General features: G+C 29.8%; 3 protein-coding genes across 4 annotated transcripts in view; 1 reads left to right on the forward strand and 2 right to left on the reverse strand.

The window, feature by feature from the left end:
* The window catches only part of LOC111619222 (protein O-mannosyl-transferase 2-like), a 49402-nt gene extending 33224 nt beyond the window's left edge, over nucleotides 1–16178 (forward strand). The window contains exons 8-17 of the mRNA XM_023360908.1: nucleotides 5130–5266; nucleotides 5343–5421; nucleotides 5528–5679; nucleotides 13831–13919; nucleotides 13999–14075; nucleotides 14177–14248; nucleotides 14312–14468; nucleotides 14534–14674; nucleotides 15854–15965; nucleotides 16037–16178. Of these exons, the coding sequence (XP_023216676.1) occupies nucleotides 5130–5266; nucleotides 5343–5421; nucleotides 5528–5679; nucleotides 13831–13919; nucleotides 13999–14075; nucleotides 14177–14248; nucleotides 14312–14468; nucleotides 14534–14674; nucleotides 15854–15965; nucleotides 16037–16142 (1122 nt within the window). The 3' untranslated portion in view covers nucleotides 16143–16178. The remainder of the gene's footprint in view (nucleotides 1–5129; nucleotides 5267–5342; nucleotides 5422–5527; nucleotides 5680–13830; nucleotides 13920–13998; nucleotides 14076–14176; nucleotides 14249–14311; nucleotides 14469–14533; nucleotides 14675–15853; nucleotides 15966–16036) is intronic.
* LOC111619242 (zinc finger BED domain-containing protein 1-like) lies at nucleotides 6798–13214 on the reverse strand. 2 transcript variants are annotated; one of them, XM_023360936.1, is made up of 2 exons: nucleotides 12876–13214; nucleotides 6798–8514 (listed from the first exon to the last, which is right to left on the reverse strand). In XM_023360936.1, the coding sequence occupies exons 1-2, from the start codon at nucleotides 12982–12984 to the stop codon at nucleotides 6821–6823; spliced, it is 1803 nt and encodes a 600-aa protein (XP_023216704.1). In that variant the 5' UTR covers nucleotides 12985–13214; the 3' UTR covers nucleotides 6798–6820. The 2 variants fall into 2 exon arrangements, with proteins under 2 accessions (XP_023216704.1, XP_023216703.1); XM_023360935.1 differs by having other exon boundaries at nucleotides 12738–13214.
* LOC111619223 (E3 ubiquitin-protein ligase HECTD1-like) overlaps nucleotides 16170–21338 on the reverse strand; it is a 202998-nt gene continuing 197829 nt past the window's right edge. Inside the window, exons 37-42 of the mRNA XM_023360909.1 lie at nucleotides 20760–20934; nucleotides 18780–18961; nucleotides 18633–18711; nucleotides 18468–18561; nucleotides 16980–17130; nucleotides 16170–16909 (exon numbers count right to left, since the gene is read on the reverse strand). Of these exons, the coding sequence (XP_023216677.1) occupies nucleotides 16627–16909; nucleotides 16980–17130; nucleotides 18468–18561; nucleotides 18633–18711; nucleotides 18780–18961; nucleotides 20760–20934 (964 nt within the window). The 3' untranslated portion in view covers nucleotides 16170–16626. The remainder of the gene's footprint in view (nucleotides 16910–16979; nucleotides 17131–18467; nucleotides 18562–18632; nucleotides 18712–18779; nucleotides 18962–20759; nucleotides 20935–21338) is intronic.

Genomic DNA, 21338 nt, shown 5'->3' on the forward strand with positions numbered 1-21338 from the left:
TTTTGTCTGCATTCTTAAGAAAATTTTATGCAAAGACAAAATTTAATGCAAAATTAAATAAATAATAAATAAAAATTATTAAAAATAATTATTAAAACTCTGGCCTTTACACCAAACCAAAATCAAAATGGCAACAACGGAACATTTTTTTTATTTTAATGAGTTGCCAATTCAGCTAATTTTTTTGCTAGGTTTAGTGGATTTATGAACAATCTAGCTAAAAAAAAGTCAAACAATTCTAATGGAAACAATATGATTTGGGTATTTTTATTAAAATATCTAGCTGTAAATTTGAATTTTGAGTTGGCAACACTATTTTTAATTAATATATATGCAGATGTGGATTGGATGTTGTTTGAATATTTTACATAGTGTTGTGACAAAACAAGTCTTACATTGTTATCCGATCTGGTTCATCTGTCTTTTAATATTATTATTCAAGGTTTGTATTTTTCTACATTCTTAAATTATAATGGCACAGAAACAAATGAGGTTTAATCTCCAATGGCTGGATCCAGCTATTCATCCAGAATTCAATTCCTGGTTAGGAACTGTAAAAGATGATGATACAAAAGCATTTTGCTGCATTTGTTGTAAAGTTTTCTCATTAAGTAATATGGGAAAGTGTGCATCAGTATCATATGCAAATAGTTCTAGTCATGTTGAAATAAAAAGATTGAAGTCAGAACAAACTTCACTGATAAGGTTTTTAACCCCAACAAATTAAAACTCTTCTGATAGTCAACAAAATGTGTGTGAAACAGCTTCTGTTGTGAAAGATAGATCTAAGATCACTAATGAACAGTCTCTCACCAAATCAACATTTCTTAGCAGCACATTAACACATTTTGTGATAAAAGATGATGTAATAAAAACAGAGATAACTTGGGCATTGGCAGTTGTAAAGAAAAAGATGTCACTCAATTCATGTTCTGATATTAAAAACATTTCCAAAAAAATGTTCCCTGACAGTGCTATAGCCACACAATTTCAATTGGGTCCAGATAAAGCTTCCTATATAATCAATTATGGCCTAGCCCATTATTTCAGAGAAAAATTGAATAATGCTGTTACAAGTTGCGATAATATTACTATCTCCTTTGACGAATCACTAAAGAAAGTTGCTCAAAGAATTCAAATGGATCTTGTGATAAAATACTGGGACAAGAGTAAAGATAAGGTTATGACCAAATATTTAAATAGTGTCTTTCTGGATCATAGTATAGCAGATGATCCAGAAATTTCTCAATGGGCTTTCAGACATTCATCTTGATCTAGCAAAAATTCTTCATATCTGTATGGACAGACCAAATGTAAACATAAGTTTTCTGAATAAATTAAATGACCATATGGAGACACAGAATGTTGGTAAATCATTTGTGAGAATGGGAACATGTGGTTTACATTTAGTCCATGGTGCCGTAAAAGCTGGTTTTAAAGTAGTAGATTGGAATTTATTACCACTGCTACAAAATTTGTACTATTTGCTAAAAGACTCACCCACTTGGTGTGCTGAATACATTGCTATAAGTGGAAGCAGATTATTTTCCAAAAAGTTTGGTTCAATAAGGTGGTTGGAGAATGGAGAGTGCTTAGAATATGCAGCAGAAGTTGTTGAATCTGCAAAGACATACATAAACAACAGTACAAAGTTGAAAGACAGCAAGGTGGCTACTTTCTTGAGACAGGCACTCAATGATCCCTTTATTAAAGTTAAACTTTTATTTTTTTGGTCAATATCTACACAAAGTGACCGAAAAAAAATTTCTCACCTGATTTCAGAGCAACAAACCTCTTGCACCCTATCTTTATAAAGCAGTTGTTCAATTATTAATGAACCTGATGAGAAAGTTTGTGAAAAATGGTCACAGGGTCACCGACAAGCAGTATCTAAAAATAGATTTAAATGCTAATGAAAACTTGGTACATCTGAAGACTTTGGATATTGGTTTTGGAGCAAAAAAGGTTTTAAAAGAATTGAAAGTAAGCGACAAAGATATTCTGTTTTTTAAGAGATTGTCGAAATGTGCTGAAAGTGATGACATAAAAGATTATTGAGAAGGGACTTGTCAAGTACAAATGTTTGAAGGCTTTGAGCAGTTTAGACCCAGAAATTATTAAAATGTAATCAAATGTTGGAAAATTGTATTTCAATGTTTTACTGGAGGTTGTACATGATACAAATAGGATTGATGAGAAATGTGCTGTCAAAGCAAAAGAACAGCATACTCTATACTCTACAATAAAGTGTCAATAAAACCCTATTCTACAAAGTTTTTGAGGACTTCATATCTGAAAGGAGTGATGACGACGGTCTGGACACATTTTATTTTCACATTTTGTGAAATTATGAAGGATGATAGGCAACTACAAGATCAATGGTCTATTATCAAAATTTCTCTTTCTTTCTCACATGGGAATGCAAGTGTTGAGAGTGGTTTCTCAGTTAACAAATCACTGTTGAGTGAAAATCTTAAGGAAGAAAGTTTAGTTGCTCAATGCTATGATGGGATCCACTTTTGCAGATGATATTGATGAAATAAATATAGACCAGAAAATGTTGTTAACAGTCAGAGGATTTATACAGTGATATATTGCATCTCTGCAACAGAAAAAAGATATTAAGAAGCAGCAGGCATTGAGAGCTGAAGAAAAATGAAAACTTACACAACAACTTAACATTTTCTTATGTTGTTTTAAATCCTTAAGAAAAGATCACAAAAAGGAAGAAAAAGAGATTGAAATGAAAATAAATACACTTGAGGAGAAAAAGCTAAAACTACATTAATATAATAGTTCTTGTGTTTTGTGAATTGTAATTAATTTTTTATATTCTAATTATCTGTATTTTGAAAAAAGAGAATTAATACTAATCTCTGTATTTTGATTGTCAATTTTGTAAAAAAATAAAAAGATTTTACAATAAATTAGATGCATTTGTTAGAGNTGATTCTTTTCGTAAATTAAGCAATTTTCTTTAGTGCTTCTTATTGTAAAAAGATGAGAGGATTATTTAATAGCTTAATTTGTAAACTTTATCACCAAAATTTAATTTCAAGCACTTTTGTACAGTTTCTTAAAATTACCTTTAAAAAACTTATATATTTGAGCTTATATATACTGATGAGCCAAAACATTAAAACCAACTACCTCTTGCCATCAAAAGAGTCTTTACTTGACAAGGCATAGATGCAATGAGATGTTGGTAAGTAGTAGTTGACAATTTCATACCATGTCTGATGAAACAGATCCTGCAGTTCCTATAAATTATGGGATTGGGGTGATACAGCTCATAGCTGTTTATCCAAGGCATCCCATGTGTGTTTAAGGGATTCATGTCTGTGGAATTGGAGGCTATGTCATTAAAAAGAATTTTCCATTGTGTTCTTGAAACCATTCCTGAATCTTTTTTGCCATATAGCATGGTGTATTGTCCTATTGAAAGATGCCATCACCAGCAGGAAACACAATTACCATAAAGGGGTGTTTGGTCTGCAATGATTTGCAGGTTGAAGTGTCAGATTTCAGCCTTCCTACTACAGGGATGAAAGAGCTCCTAGTGCTCCCAAGTTTGAAGAAAATATTTCCCAGACTTGATAGTCTGGATGTAAGGAGTTGATTCTGAGCCATTTTATTTTGTTAAGGATAGACTACCACACTTCCCTGGACAAAATTCTAAAAGTTAAGAACTCACCTTACAATGATTGTGAATGGAAAAAAATGTCGTCATGATCGCAAAACATTTCAGGGAGACATCCACAGGAAGTTAAAAGAATGATCTCTCACCCTCAAATTGTTACCAGCAACGGTCAAATTGTAAGATTCATTGTATTTTTTTGATAGAATTAATTCCTATCTTTCTTGTTGGTTGTGTGGAGATAGAATTAAGATAGTTCTAATTTGATTTAAGTTCCCAAATTGTCAGGAAGGTTTCGTACATATTTGTTTTGGTTTGGTTTTTTTATTTTACAAAGATTTTCTACATTATTGAATTATACATATTTGGGGTTTACTAATAAACAGAATTTTTTATATTATAGTAATTCTTTCGACATTTGATCTTTAGTAACAATATTTTATTTTTGCCTACATGAGTCCAGGCCTGGCACACTAACAATGAACCTTAGTATGTAATGCACCATTAGTGTATTTTTCTGGGCTTTTGCTTTACTTTCATATAATAAGACGTTACATGGGAAATATTTTCTTCAAATTTCCACCACTGACCTGGGTGTGTCCCATAGTACAGTACATCCAGGCACAAAGGCTTCCTTGGGTAAACAGTGCACTCAAGCTCTTCCATCCACTCGGTTAACAAAAATTGGGATTCTTAAGACCTTGTGACTGTCTTCTGTCATCAAGGTGAAATGTTGATAATTGCATTCCCACTATAGGTGTTTATGATGATGGATGATGATGAGCATGGGCATATGATGGGTCAGTAGCTACAGTCCCCATATCCAATAGTGTACAATGCACTTTATGTACACACACATTTGCCCCATCACCAAGATTGAAATTACAGTTGATGTCCTTCACAGTATATTTCCTGCCTTTATGGACAAGATGAGTTAGCCTCTGCCAACGAGATGTGGTTGTCCGAAGCCTTGTAAATGGTTTGGGTCAATGGCTTTAGGTGTTACTTGTTTTGGACCATTTTGTGATGTGCTAATTACTGCATAATGTGAACAGCCTACTAATGTCACTGTTTCTGAGCTGCTCTTATCTAGGTATCATGCTGTAATGATCTGCCCTTTGTCAAACTCTGATAACTCTCTTCTTTTCTCCGTGTTGTAATGAAATGAGGCACTGACTGCAAGAGTGCCAACCAAAGTTTTACTTATACTCTTCCTGACTGTCACATACTGTACATTAGCTGCAGGTGCAGATATTGTATATCACAAAGGTGGTTTTAACGTTTTGGTTTGTCAGTGTATATATATATATTTTTTGTATGTGTGCACTTAACAATTAAAAGAATTTATGATAAAAAAGTTTAAAATTGTAACATCACATTATCTAAAAAGACTTTTTTTTATTTATTTCTTTTTTAACAGTTATGTAATAATTATTTATTTATTTTAATTTTTTATTAATTTAACTTAAGAGTTACTGATTTTTCCCCTTAGGTCACTGCTTATTCTCATAAAGATGATAACAACAAGTGGATTGTAAAATGGTATGATAGACAGCCAAATTTAGAAAGTAAAAATGAACCAATTGAATTTGTACGTAATGGAGATTTAATTCGTTTGGAACATTTAGTGTAGGCAGTTTTCTTAGTTGAAAAATTTTAAATAATTATATATTTATATAAGAAGTATTTTTTTTTTTTAAATTAGAACCACACGAAATTTGCATAGTCATAAAGAAGTTGCACCAATTACAAAACGTCATCATCAAGTATCGTGTTATGGGGAAGTAAGTATTTAGTTTTATTAAAAAATAAGTAATAATCAGTTAATTTTTATTAAATTCTTAATCATTAAATTTAATTTGAACTAAAAGCTTATTCAAAATTCTACAGAATGGTACAGGTGATGCAAATGATGTTTGGAAAGTAGAAGTTGTTGGAGGAAAAGAACATGAAATTATTACTACAGTTACTAGTAAATTGAAATTTATACATTATTTGACTGGGTGTGCCTTACATTCACATTCTAAGCAATTACCAAAATGGTAAGTTTAATTGTTATTCTCTTATATCTTCATCTGTGTCAAGTTAGATATTTTTATTATTCTTATAAAAGTCTTTAAAACATAAAATTATTTAATGATTTAAATTAAACATAATTTAAATCATTATGATTTAAATTAAACATAATTTAAATCAGTAAATAATTTTATTTGAAAAAATGTTGTAAGAGTTGCAAAATTTTTTGTTTTATTCATCACTTATATACTATATAAAATATTCCAGATACAGTAAATGGAATGTTTTTCAAGTATTGAATAACATGTCTGATATTTTTTTAAATAAAACACTGAACCAATACAATGCTATAAGTTCATAAGCATATAAAATACATTAATACACTTCATAAACAAAAATTATAAAGAATTTATTAGAATATAGATAGTAGACTGAGATAAAAAAAAAAGTAGAAAAAAATGACCTAGTGAAGTTTATTGAATTATCACATGAAATCAAAATAACTTTATTATATTTATTTTCAGTTATCTGAAAAATTATAACTTGAGTATTATCAAATATTAGATATGTAAATCAATTTTGAAGATAAATGATGATAAAAATACCATACAATTACTTTAATTCAATTATGCCTATAAATCAAGTTTAAAGTATTGTAGGAAATTCTTTCACAACTTTAATGACTTTTTCAGCAAAATTTAATAAGAAACTTAATACAATAGTCTCAAATATTGGAATAGTTGCTGTTTCTCCATGAATTTTATATAAAAGTTATTAATGACTGTTTCAAATAATACAAACATAATTATAAAGTCATAAATTATTTAAATTTAGTTTTATTATAAAGATCTGTTTTGGGGATGTGAATACATCAATCAAAAGGAATTATTTAAACGATATTTTAAATAAAATCAGTATAAAATTTATTTGATTAATAAATGAAATCAATTCATGAAATGTTTTGAAGATTGAGAAAAAATATGTAATAATGAAATATCTCTCATTTTCATGCAATTTTTGCAAAAAAAATTAATAATAATAAAATAAAAATGTTAGGTACAAATAGTTTTTACAAAACTAATTTTCTTTTTTAAATATTTAAATATTAAATATTATTGTAAATATATTTAATCATCAATTTAGAAAATAAATAATATTTATCTTCACTTAATTATTATTAAGATTATAATTAAGGCAAGATAATAAATTGACATTATTTGGATTCAGCAAGCATCTTTTGCAGTTTATAATAAAACCTTCATTAGTAAATAATCTCTCAGAAGGTACACTTATTGCTGGAACACACAGGCTTATTTTGGCTAATACTGCCAACGTTGGAAAAATAGTCACATTTCTTTCCCAGTATTGCAATGCATCTGTTCCTAATGGTATACTAGCTGAAGCTATATACTGATTCAATTCATTTGAAATTTTGTCTTTACTTGTCTGATGCTCTTGATAATCTCCATAAAGTGAACATAATAATTTTAGTGATCCTTTTAGCTTTTTATTTGGAGGTTTAAATAATATATCATTTGAATTTCTTGACTCAGAAGACTCTTCTACTATTTGTATTTTTGCCATTTCTTCTTTCACTTCAGAAAATAATAGTTTCATTTTTTCATTGTCAAGAAATGGTAAACTTTTTAAACTTGGATCCAAAAATGAAGATCTTAATAAAAAACTTTGACATTTACCCTGATATTGTTCACTTAGATAATCAAGCATAGCAGCTTTGACTTTTTTTATTGTACAATGTTCGTTTTCGACATTTGTCGTCAAATGTTGTCGAAGTTGATAGATTGTTGGCTTTAAAGTGGAAATATTCATATATTTTTGAAAAGTTGCATCTTCAATTATTGAAATAAAAGGTTCTAACAATTCTTTGATATGCTTTAGAACAATTAATTCATCTTTTGATAAAAGCAAATGTTCATTTAACTCAACAAGTGTGGCACAGATTGCTTGTTGTTGTTCTAATATTTGTTTAATTATGGAATAAATAGAATTAAAATTTATTTCAGCTTTTAAGGATAATTTATTCACAGGTAAATTTAGAAGATTTTGTTTTTGTTCTAAAATATTTTTAGCCTTTGAAGACTGACTGAAAAATTCAATCAGTTTTGTGCACTTTTTTAACACAGTGTCTATGCCTGCATTGAGTCCTCTCTCTATTGCATGATTTAAAATGTGGCCAAAACAAGGAATGTGAAGAAAACCTAATTCAGTAATAGCTTTGTTACAGTTTTCATTATTTTCTGACACAACAACATTAACTTTTTCTTGAAGTTCCCAATCGACTAGAATATTGTTTAAAACTATTTGAAAGGAGTCTGAATTATGTGGTGGCGGCACTTCTAACATATCTAGTAAATAGTTTTTCAATATCCAATCTTCATTAATGAAATGACATATTACTCCAAGATATTGATCGTCTCCATTTTTCCACAGATCTATTGTTAAACAAACATTTTCTACTTTCTTTAATTCAAAAAAAATTTTTCTTTTAATATTATAATACATTGTAGGTATAACATTTGCCGTGAGTTCCTCACTTGTTGGTATATTAAATTTTGGATCCAACAATGTTACAAATTTGATAAATCCTGGTTCTTCAACAGTTTTTAATGGATGTATACCTTTGCACAAATATTGTACCAAACTGTCAACTAGCTTGTTTTGTTGTGGATGTGTTTTTTCATATTTTATACTTGCACTTACTGATGACTGTATGTATTGCTGCTGAGAATTTATTTTTTCAGGAGTTTTGAACTTCAATGATATATCTGAAACTGATAAATTTATATTCTTCTCTGAAGGATCATTTGATTCACCACTAGATGATGGGAAAACTTGAGAAACTGCAAAAATATAAAATAATAAAATTAGTATTTTATATAGTAAACAGTTCATTAAAATGTAAATACTGGAATTAAATCTATTAATTATTGTTCAAAAATATTAGGAAAATATCCAATAACATTTTGGTTGGTATTTTGTGATCATTAGATCTATCATTTTTGTCAATACAGCTTACATCAAATTACTAGTTTACCCATAACTTAAACAAAATCAAAAGAATGCTTAATTAAAATTATTATATTTTTAATGAACAAACTCGTCAAGATTTTTATGTGCATTACTCTGACAACATTGAGATGCTATTCAGTCTCTCTCCAGGTGTTACATGTGTCTTGAGTGACAGCTGCAACTGTGTTTATATGGGACCTTTTTAATGTTTCAATATCTATAATAGGTGTTTTGATAAAACAAACGCTTCAAGAAATATTCCAAAGGAATTATGTTGGGAGTGGGAGAGAAACCAAAAATTGGTCAATCTTGTTCCATCTATCAGTTATGAAAACTTCATTCAGAAGTTCTCCTTGCATCTTCTGTTTTTGTAATGCAGAAACATTTTTTACATTTTGCTGACAATTACTGAAAACTGTGTGTTGATCTGTTTTCCTTGAATATGTACTTTTTGTACTTGGGCAGTTTTTCCAAACACCCTGTACATTCCTTTGTGGTGCCTTCACATATAACATATTATAGTAAATTAAGGGCCGGATGCTATAGTTTCAAGGCCCGATTGAATTTTTTTGTGAGGCCCCTTAAACTTTAAATAACAAAATTAATTAACTGTTAATTTACATATTGAAATATAGATTTTAAATATTTATTTAAAACAAATCCAAAATCTAATTATAAAAATAAAAAGTCATAAACCATAAGGTAGACAAATTTCTACATTAAAAAACCTATACCAAATATAAATACAACTACATTTTATTGAATATAAACATATATAGATATGTTTTAGTATTTCTATATTTTTAAATGAATATACAGTAGACCCCTATAAGATGGTTTCATATAACACGGTAAAAGAATGAGACAGATTGTCGTGTCATGACAGGATTGGTCGAATCTGGACCAATAGTGAACGAGCAGCCGAACTACTTGCCACCATCCAGACCACACGTATATACAGGGAGTTTAGGCAGGAAAGTTGAGTTTACTATCGTCTGTACTGTACTGTAAGTCTAATACTGTAATTTTATAATTTTTACATTATCTAAAATTTTGTTTTTAGTCATCAGAATAACTTATCATGAAACGCGTCCACCGTTTGATGAGCCACTCCGCGACAAAAACAAGTTTAAGCAATGGCATCTTCGAACGGTGCGCATTCAGTAAGTATTCCTACAACTTTTTGTTTATAGCATAGTTTATATGGATTATTCACAAAAAGTTATACGTGATTTGGAAATGTTAGAGTCAAATTAGTCTAGAATCAATTAATTTTATGGAAGAAATCCTTTCAAACAGCTGTAGTCCCTAAACTGCACAAGTGCCGGGCTGTGATTGGCTCATGTATTTAAGTGACTCGTACAACACGGAATTTATATAACACGGAACGTATCTACTATGTTAGGGGGTCTACTGTAACTACATAAATTTTTGCCATGAAAAATCTTCTAATGTGTTGATGAATGAATATAACTAATTTTATTAAATATAAACCTATAAAGAGATGTTTTATATGTTCTGAAGTTTTTGTTCTGTAAAATCTTCTAAAATAGTATCAAAATCCAACTGGGTTGCTTCTTGACTCTCAATTGACACGATCGCTAAACTGTTTATATATTTAAAAATAGTTTCAAATTACAGAATAGATTAAAGTTTGATGTCCCTTTAAGCATGGGGCCCAGTTGGTGCAAATCACTCCAATCACCAAATCCGGCCCTGAGTAAATTTAAAATATGTAAAATAATTTTCTTTCCTCTGTTGGCCCCCAGCAATTTATCAATTTCCATATAAATTGATTGACCCTTCGAGGATCTTTAGCAACCAGGTTGGAATCCTTGTTTTACATCATTCTAATCTATTAATTGAATTTTAAGAATTTTCTGATGTTTACTAAAGAAATATTTTTGTCCAAGTGGCTAATTAAACAAAAAATAAATAATTATATATTCAAAGAATACATCTAATCATGAAATGTTACAGTAAAAAATAATAATACAAAGGTTTTTGTAGCACTTTGCTGATTTAAAATACAGGGTTGGGCAAAAAAATGTTATCACTCAAATGGGAACTGCTTTTATTATTTGTTCAATCAATTATACATTTAATATAAACTAAAGCATTCTTTCAACTTGTGATTCTCCATTGTCAATAAATGCAAGAATTTGGTCTATCTCTGAGTCAACTCTTTCAAACATTTCTTACAGTATAGCCTGAATAACCCATGATGTGCATCTTTAAGGTCATTAATATTGTGAAGTTTCATTGCATATATACATTCCTCGCTATTCTCCATAACTCTAAGTCATGGGTCTTAAGTCAGGTGCTCTTCCAAACTTAAATCGTGTAGCAATATTTTGTCTGAAACAGAAACAAGTTACTGAATAACTGGTATCCTTTTGCCCAACCCTGTGTTAACATCAATATGAAAACATATTTATAAGGTAAATATATTATCAATAACTGCTGTCAAATAGAAATATATCCAGTACACTTAGACTCTATTTGTTGTGTTTAATGTAATTTTTACAAATAAAATGAACTGCATCAAGTTATTTTAAAAAGTTTTGTTGAAGCTTGCCCATTATTTTATTTAGATGAACTTCAAGATTATTTTCATATTTTTCATAACTTTAAAAATTTATCTAGTCAAATATATATATTTTTTCAACAAGAAAGTTGTTTAAAGTTTGTTATGACAACTTGACATAATAATGCAGATAATCTGATAAAATTTTTATAATCTTTTATAAATAAAATTTTTTTAAAAATCATAAAAGACATCGTGCAGACAAAAGATAAAATAAGTTTTATTTTTTAACCGAATGGATTTTTGAATCTTCAAACTATAATATTTATTCAGGTAAAATAATATTTACCGGAGTTTACATGCTGAACTATTTTCATAATATTTGTAAACTGTTTATTTAACAGTCTCTGTAAGTAATTTTTCAAAATATCATCCTGTTAAACTAGTAAATGAAATAATCCTGGTATTTCATCCAACTTTGAAATATCGATTCAAAAATTTTCATAAATACAGCAGAATCCAAAAGATGACTTTAATCGAATTCCAATTTGAATAAAAGCATCTATCGCATTGTTTTTTAATCCGAAGAAACGAGGAGGGAATACGAGGCAGTCTAACGGTTCGGCATTTGTACTGGCCGAAATCAAGAAAATAATTTGCAAGATGCAATTGTGTGTGTTTTCTCTCATAATAAAATGTGCACAATCAATCTCCCCTCCACAGAGACTTTTCTGAAATATTAATTTAATACTGCAACCAAATCTTACATAAAACTGGTGTTAATATTTAATGGATTATTATTGATGTTTAGGAAAAAAAATTTTGTCTGAATATTTTTTTCTTGTTTTAAAGTAAGATTAATAGAAATTTTACGCATTCTCTCTTTTTCACTACGTTTAATTGTTTATTGACAAGTTATAAGTTGGAGAAAATTAAATAATAAAAGATGAATAAGTAATAAATGGAATGAGCAGAATCATCGATCCAGTCATAACTTAAAAATCGAAAATTATCATAAGAGTCTAATCGAAGTCGTAATTATCGATCAGTTCCTCTCCCCATTTACGTTTGAAATGACTATTCTTAAGGAGGAATCGAATCATTAAAATAAAATGTTCTACGTCGTTTTTTAGATCATCCCGCGAATCTATCATCATCATCCCACGATTTATTTATAAACAGTGTGTTTTCTGGGATATCGTTATCATCACCTTGGCTTTTACTAGACAAGAACTATTTACAATTTTTAATTTACTTCGATCATTAGTTTTGGCTGGGCGTAAAAATCGATTGGAGCGTAAATCTTGCGCGTAAATCGATTTCGTCTACCGGAAATTAAGGAGCGGATGTGACGCCATCTTACAGGTGCGGCGCCATCTCGCGACGGCTATTTACTCCCGCGCCAATTTCCGCTTTAATATCGATTAATCGATACGTGAACGAATTGGAAAATGAAAATGGCCGTAAAACGGGAATCTTTGGTTTTTCGATCACGTAATTAGACCTAAGGCAGGATAAAATACTTACCGTATCCGCAGTTTCGATCGGAAGAGACCATATCGTCGAATATTTCGCGATGTTTGCATTTTAGATGGTTGCGCAGATTAGTCGTATTGTTACAAAATTTTAAATTAGTTTCGCAGTGAATGCACTTGACGAAGTTACCTCCGGCTTCGATAAAGACGAAATGTTTCCACACCGACGCTTTCTTCTCTCGTTTGATTAATTTAATAAAATTGTCGACGATCACTTCGGGATTATCGCCCATCTCCATTTTCTATTTTCCGTTTCTGCTACTCGCTAATCGATTGTTCATCGTTAGAGCGAGTCGACGATTTGTCGCCGGTTGCGGATAACCACTGCGCACGCGTCGCAGACTATCGATTATACTCTAATCGAGTTTTAGAAGACGACGGTCGGCGGCGACGGCGGCCTTCGATAATCGATCGACACGCGACGCCCGATACTTATCTTCCTCCACCCGTATTTAAATGATTTGCCTATGAAAACGATTCCGCAGAATATCCGGAAATAATTGTTAATCCTATAATACTAAGCGAATAAAATATATATAAAAAAACAAATATTTTAATGGTTTCTGTCACTCCAAAGTCAGTTTTTTCCTCTTACATCCAACGAAAGTCTCTGTTAATCGTCGTTCTTTAGAGACGTTTGAATTTAACCTTCCAAACAATCCAGTTGAATACAAAAGAAATCATTAAACGTACGCTTACCGAAGGGCATTGCATCCGATAAACATCAGCGTCATTCGGTCAATAAGGAAGACAAATAAAAACAAAAGTCTCTTAAAAAATGGCAAAACCTGGAACAAAGCCAAATAGTATTATTATAAGATTACTTTTACACCTGTAGCCTGCCATTCAAAAACTTTCACGAGATGACGATCGATGGTATTAAATATTCGGTAGAGGTTTTACTAAAACAAAACTGACATTATGGCATCTGGAATTTCAAATCTGCAGTAGATAAATCAGTGCAGAGTATTATAAGAACTCATTAAATCTGCAAACGGGCAGGACAGAAAAACTTGATTATTTATAACGACTCGTTAATGACTGATATACTTAACACTAATTTTTAACAAACGAATTTGTTTTAGGGGTTACGAACAAATGGAAGTTACGTGCAATCCGAACATAAGGGACAAAAATAATTTATGGAACGTAGAAGACAATTTCTTCCCGCGATGTAAGTTTTATTTTTTACTAAAGAAATTATTATTATTATAATGTACGCGTTTAAATGTGAGAAAATGCATATTTTCTAGTACCGAATGTTAGTTTTGAAGTGTATGCTCCGAGTTTCCTGGAACGTTTCTTGGAATCGCACGCGGTTATGTTACAGGTAAATGATGATTTAATTAACCAATTAAATTTTGAATTTTTTTTAAGTAATGCCATGAATGAAATTAAAAGTTTTTATTATGATACACTTTTCTTCTTCAGGGTAATGCGGGTTTGAAGCCAAAAGAGGGAGAGGTGACGTCTCGCCCATGGCAGTGGCCAATCAATTACAGGGTTCGTAAATTTAAATGTTACGCAAATTATTTTATTCAAAAATTTAAATTCTTATTATTACAGGGACAGTTTTTCTCCGGTCATCAGTACAGGATATATTTACTTGGAAACCCGATTATTTGGTGGGGGAATCTCATCTGTTTGGCTATTTATATGCTGGTTCAAGGTTATATTTCGGTTCGATATCAACGAGGTTATAAAGACTCGCAGTATATTGAAGGTTTGTTTGATTAATGTGTTTTGAAAGATTGTAAATTCAAAATAAAAATGACATCATACATTTAGAACAGAGCGGCAGAATGAGTTATGCCTGTCGGTGGTTACTTCTGGGGTGGATCCTTCATTATTTGCCTTTCTACGCCATGGGACGCGTCTTGTATTTTCATCATTATTTTCCAGCTCTGTTGTTTAATTCCATGCTGTCAGGTAATATCGTTCTTTTTACCTATACTATACAGTAGTCTCTACAGGGTAATATTGTAATCACAAATATTGTTCATTTTGATAACATTAAATACAAAACTTTTGCTTAATTATGTATCATTTATTATTTTTAGGCAAACAACATGAGAAAAAAAAGAGATTAAATATTAGTCTTATTGGCATTTAAAAAAATAGTTAACATGCACGTGTTATTTGTTAACAATACAATACTTTAAATTGCTAGAATTTCTTACCTCTATTATACTCTTAGTCACCACCAACCTGCAGCTGGTAAGGTCCTAATATGTGGCCTTTGTGGTGTAATTTTATTTTCCCATTTTATGCCATTTAACAAATAGTGCACATACCCTTGAGTTACCGAGAACAAATTGCATGAAAAATGTTTCTTGTCTGGTTGAAAGTAACCAGATGGCATCACTTTCCATACAATTTCTAAAATAAAAGTCTGTCTCAAGCATGCTGGCCCACCAGCTGCCAAGCAGTTCTATTCCCTGAACATTGGGAGTTTGGTCGTGGGTTTGCACCTCACCTGGATGGGGGCTGGCCACGTGGAGTTTTCTCCATGTCTGTAATGCCTGAATAGGAGCCAGTTACCCTTAAAAAGACCTACTAGAAGGCATCTCCTAGGCAGATCATCCAAGTGTTGTGTTGCCATAACTTAACTAAACAAACAAACTCAAGCATGCTAAATTATTGGATTATATATTTGTGTAATATAATTTTAAAATTATGATGTCTGTTTAAGTGTAGTGATGAGAATAAACTATATATTACTAGTTTGCATATCATACAAATATGTTATTTTAATACCTGTACACTAGATATTAAAGTAACATATTTGTATGATATGCAAACTATGGAGTATGTTGGTAGTGTACAGGCTTAAAGCCTTTAAAAAATAAATGCATGTAGTCCAGATCCAGAAAAGGTTGATCATCACTGCAATACTAACAACAATGGATGAATTACTATTAATTAATAAATACTGATGTCAGTGTATCCATTTTATACTTTTTATCAAGTTAAAGTCTGCAATAACCAAATAAGAATACAATTATCATCAGTATAGATGAGTCCCAAAGTGATTACAATAAGCAGAGTCTAGTAACAAATTTTGGCTCTCTCAAAACATGATAAAATAATCATCTTATATTTTTTCAGGAGTCATTCTCAATTACTTGCTGTTTGTCTTACCAACTTTCTTTCCCTCTAATCTTGCTCATTCATGCTATCATTGGCTTTTAGGGACATCGTTGGCTGTACTTGCATATAGGTAAATATTCCAACTCCAGATTATTATGTACCTATTGATATTTAGAATATTAATATAAAATATCTTTTCAGTTTTTACTTGTTCCAGCCGCTGAGTTATGGAATGGAAGGACCGGTAAGCAACAGTCCTAATAGTACAATGTATGGTTTGAAGTGGCTGGAATCTTGGGAGTTTTAGAAAATATAAAATCAAAAGTGCCTTTGTATATTGAATGACTGACAAAAGTCAATGTAGATTTTATGTATAATTTAATTTAGTAAATTCATATTTTTAATATAATCTGTATGCTTTTTACATCAGCAAAACCAAGTTGGCTGGTAATAAAACATGAATTAAATCCATTAATGGGGGAAAAAAATATACACACACTCAAGCCCTACTCATTTTCTCCAACTAGAGCTCAATCGGACTAGGAAAGAAATGCGATACCATTTCTCACATCAAGTTTGGAATTGCAGTTCGTGTGTCCGGTGTCCAGCACCAGTCTTTGATAGATTCTTTTGATACATTACAGATATATTTGTAAAATGTAACACCAAATTCTTAATAGTCATTATTCATGCACAACTGTTTACAAATTAAATAAATTGGGAAGGAGGGAGGTGAAACTTGCCACCCATTAAATATATCATTCCTAAGTTGCACTAATGGGAAAGTGTCATCAGTTCAGATGAAAACCTTTCTCTCTTGTAGCATCTAAAAGTCGTTTCCTCATGATGTCTTCCGAGGAATAGTCCGGTAACTTTAAATAGTGGGCACAGGTATTAACGGAAGGGTAGCTTTTATCCGTTGCATCTACTTTCCTTACGACAGTCAGTCGCGGATGCAGGTTTCCCAAGCCTCCAGGAGGAAGCGAGGAGCAACCTGTTGCAAATTGTAGAAAAGCTTTTCTTTCTTCTCCAGTCATGTTAACAAGAACACTAATAAAGCACTGAAATCCAGGGCTATAAAAAAAGTTTTCATTCAAAGTTAGTTTTCAATTCATTAAAATATTTTTAAGAGTAACTCATTTACCTGTCTTTGGTGTAACCTAATTTCGGTTCCGTATAGGCGAGAATGTCCTCTCGAGTCCAAGATGGACTCTGATCTCCACACAACATCAATCTTACTTCTTCTGGACTAAATGCTCCAAGTTTTCCCATTGGAAACACTCTATTAAATCCATCTATTACAGAAGAAAAACAAAAGAACTTAATTTTCCAACTATCAACATTAATAAAACATTATAATTTTATTCTGCTTATATGATAATTATTATAATAAAATTTTATTTTTAAATTGAAGTTTATCTTACTAAATTTCAATCATTTATTCTGAAAATCAAATTAATCTTTTTCTACAATTATAATTTATCAGTTTTAGCAGATGTTGTACCATATGCCCAATGACACAAATTTTGAGAAAGCAATATTGGAATAGGGTAATAGTTTTTTGTAGTTGACTTTTCTCATAAAATAAAGTTGGTCTATGACCAACTTTTTATTTATCTCACTTATCCAAAAAAAGATAATTTAATTGCAAAATTTACAAGCATTATCTATTGACATTTTGAATGAACAGAAAATATTTTATTCATTATTGCAATCTCTCTAAATTAGCAGGCATAATGGTGCAATCATGCCACTAATACATACACAATATTGTCTGATTTAAATTCCTTTTATGTCCTAATGGAGACTATTTGTTTTAATTACAGTTAAATCAAGCACATAACTAGAGGGAGAATGGAGAGTTCAGCCACTTCTAGAAAACTGAACTACTCCCATCCATTGTTACATATGGCAAATCACTGCTTATAGATTTTTATCTAAAATTGATTTTTTATATGTTAAATTTTTGAGTATTTTTGTATCGTTTTGTACTTACATTATTTAATAGTAGTGTATTACATCAGGGCTTCCCAATGGTGACAAGTATTAGAGGTCAATGAACATTTGAAAGGGGGGTCAGATGAGCAAATTAAATACATATTGTACAATACATATATTTAGTAAATAATTAAACAATATTAACCTATAATAATTAACAAAATTTAAAATATTTTCACTATCAGTTTCAAAACTAAGTAAATAAGAAACTTCAAAAATTAATGCAAAAAAATCTAGCAAGATATATTAGTTCAGCAGGTTTTATGTAACAGAAAAGTAATGATATTGTATGAAATTGGTATTTGATAATGCTAAATGCATTACTTTTTTAAAAACACTAATGGTCACTAAATGGAATCTGACATATACTGATTTAAGAATTTTGCATAAAACTCTTTGTAAATAATGTGTTAATATATGTCTAATTTGATTTCAATGGATAATACAACTATTATATTACAAGATAATCAATTCAAGCCTACAGGAGATTCCCAGGATTTGCCATTTATGTTCCAGAGGTAATGTGAAAAAAAGAAGGGTTTTACTTAATTATAAAAAATATATTAACACTTTTGCATAATAAATTGAATTTTTCTAATTCTTTATACTTTATGATATAAATACAGCAATTTACCTCTAAATGCTTCCATTTGTCTACGAATTCCAGTATGTAAACAATAATCATTCATAAGTTCCACATATTCTTCAACATTATCTAAAGTAACTTCCTGGATAAACAAATAAGAAAATTATTATTAAAACAAATCAATTTAAATAAAATATAATTAATGAAATTTACTTCGTTCTCTCCATCTGGTTTCAGATTTACAGCAACAAAACCATACACTTTTGATGGTGGACAAAACTGGAATGTTAACCTATAGAAATAGCAATTAGTTTCACATAAAGAAGAAATTAATTAATTTTCATGTATTATGAAACTAACCCTAAATCCTCAACTCTGACAGGAATTCCCAATTGACCATTTTCATCAGGAAACTGGATTGTTAAATTTCGTAACTGATTGGCTCTATCTTCTTTGCTTAATGATTTATCTGCTACTATGCGATGTTTTTGTCCTACTAAATCTTGAAGTTGCTTCAGAAATGTTGCCTGATGTGCGTTAATCTAAAAAAAAAAAAACAATCACAATAAATTGCTATAAATCCGATTTCATAATCCATAAAAATCAATTAATATAGAACTTTTTTCTATACCTTAGAAAAATAAAAATTAATGCAACATTTTAAATAAATTAAGAATTGATTGATGGCATAATAACTGACAGTAACTGAGAAAATATATGTAAAACTGATTATTTGTAAACACACAGAGGGGGGGAAGGAGTAGCATACCCATATACATTAATCTAGCAAAAATGATACATAAATTATAATTTGTATTTGAAACAGAAATTAAATATTACAGTGTCATCATTACAATGCAAAATTTTGGAATTATGAGAAAGTTTTATTTATAAATTCTATAATTTTAACAAGAAATACAAAACAGGTTTAAAAAAACCTTACTATTCAATATAATTTTGTCAAAATATCAGATTCATAAGGATCAATTCATTTACAATGATAAATTACCAAAAATAATAACTGTAATGAAAACAAGTCATGTTCCTTAATTTATATTGACTTCACTATAATTTTTTTTTGCCTTAATCAAAATTATTAATATCAAATTAGTCTCAGTAAATATTTAAACACAGTTCTCATTAATTGTTTTATTTAAAGCAGTGTATTGATATACATGGCTCAGATTAATAAGATTTTATTCTTGGTTCAGACGAATCTTTCAAAATTCTGTTCCAGACTTAGTACATTTACAATGAGACTGGTAACTAACAAAATGTTTTAACATGGATTTCTGTGAAGATGCTTTGTTCAATTTGTATACAATACAATAAGTTCTTCAAATATGTTTGCTAATTCTTTTATATAATTTTTAATAACTTTAATAGATTTATAGAATTTTCAAAATAATTTTCTATGAATACAGAGTCAGTGGAGAAAAACATTTAATATCATCATCTGTTAGTTTAAGTGTAATGTGAACCACTATGAAACAAAATAAAGAAAAATTAAATAATAGTTGCAAACACTCTGATTTATATTAGGAATAAACAGAAATCAGTGATAAAAGTCCCTAGTTTGTATAAAATTAACAGCAGAAAACATAAGAAAAGTATTACAATAGCAGAAAAGTTAAAGAGAATGTCAGAAGAAATAGATTTAATTCACAACAGGGTTTTCAAGTCAACTAATTTTGTGGATGTTGCGGTGCAACCTTACAAGATCATTCTGTTTGAACTAGTAAAACTCAGATGAAGTGTTTCTTACTTCAAGGCTACCACCACTTAGCCAGGAGAGAAACAACAACAACAACAAAAAAAAAAGATCTGTTATTATTTTCTAAATATAAATAAACTTTAAATTACTTTATCAGTGAAAAATAATTTAAAGTTTTTTTTTACTTTAAAAAAACCATTTTTTGAACGTCTGGACTTTCATTAACTTCAATGGGTACTAAGAATACCCAATTATTTTACTTACCATATTTTCATGCTTTATGTACTTTATTAAATTAAATTTCTAAAGAGGTTAAAATTGAAATTCTACAGAGTTTTCTAAAAATTGAAGATTTGTTATTAATTTTGAATTATAAAATATGAAAAATTCACAGTTCATTACATGCAATTTTATTTACTTAATAGTAAATATTTTGAAATTAAAATTAACAGTAAATGCTTGTTCCTATTTACAGATCAACTGAAGATGAATGATTTGATACAATAAGTGATTACACTCTTCTGTGAAAGTGACAATGGATACACATTAATATGAAATCTTGTTATAAATTCTGTAAACATTTTATTCTCTTATTTTATAAGTATATATATAAAAGGGTAATTTACCTCTAGAAAATCTTCAAAATCTAATATTCCATGAAACCACGAAGGAGCAACTTGAGGTAAAGTTTTTTTCCATTTTCTAGTACGTTTTGTTTGCTCTTCACTGAGAACAGCATATAAATCATCTTCTGTTAATGAGTAAGCCATATTTGTAAGTGAATGATTGGTAAGTGACTCCCTGAAAGTGGAAAAAAAATTCAGAAAAATATAAATATAATTTATAATAATAATTAATATTTTATTTTTATTAATGTAAAAGTTATTTATGGTTTATTTTTTAACAGTCAAATAATCATTTTAGTTATTGTTTTATGTATTTAATTTATGCTATAGTTGATAAGAAACTATTTATATATATTTAAATATTGACTGTAAATAAATATACAGTAGAGCGTCAATTATCCGAAAGTCAATCATCTGAAAGAATTCCAGTCGGCAAATTTAAATTTTCGCCAGTGCTGTGGTGCTGCAATCTTTGGCTATATATTGGGCTACTCAAATATTTTACGTTTTTGATACTAAATTAACTTCTGAAGTATAATTTTTTATTGTTTTTATATTTTTCAATATATTCATTTTGTT

The sequence above is a fragment of the Centruroides sculpturatus genome, unplaced genomic scaffold, assembly GCF_000671375.1.
Source record: "Centruroides sculpturatus isolate CEXI.00-Female unplaced genomic scaffold, Cexi_2.0 scaffold114, whole genome shotgun sequence".
Lineage (NCBI taxonomy): Eukaryota > Metazoa > Arthropoda > Arachnida > Scorpiones > Buthidae > Centruroides > Centruroides sculpturatus.

Excerpts from the sequence above, each read along its gene's own strand:
- LOC111619242 (XM_023360935.1), bottom strand. The coding sequence starts at position 12,984 with ATGGAGATGGGCGATAATCCCGAAGTGATCGTCGACAATTTTATTAAA. Across the intron at positions 8,515-12,737 it reads CGATCGAAACTGCGGATACG|TTTCTCAAGTTTTCCCATCA; the intron begins GTAAGTATTTTA and ends ATATTTTTGCAG.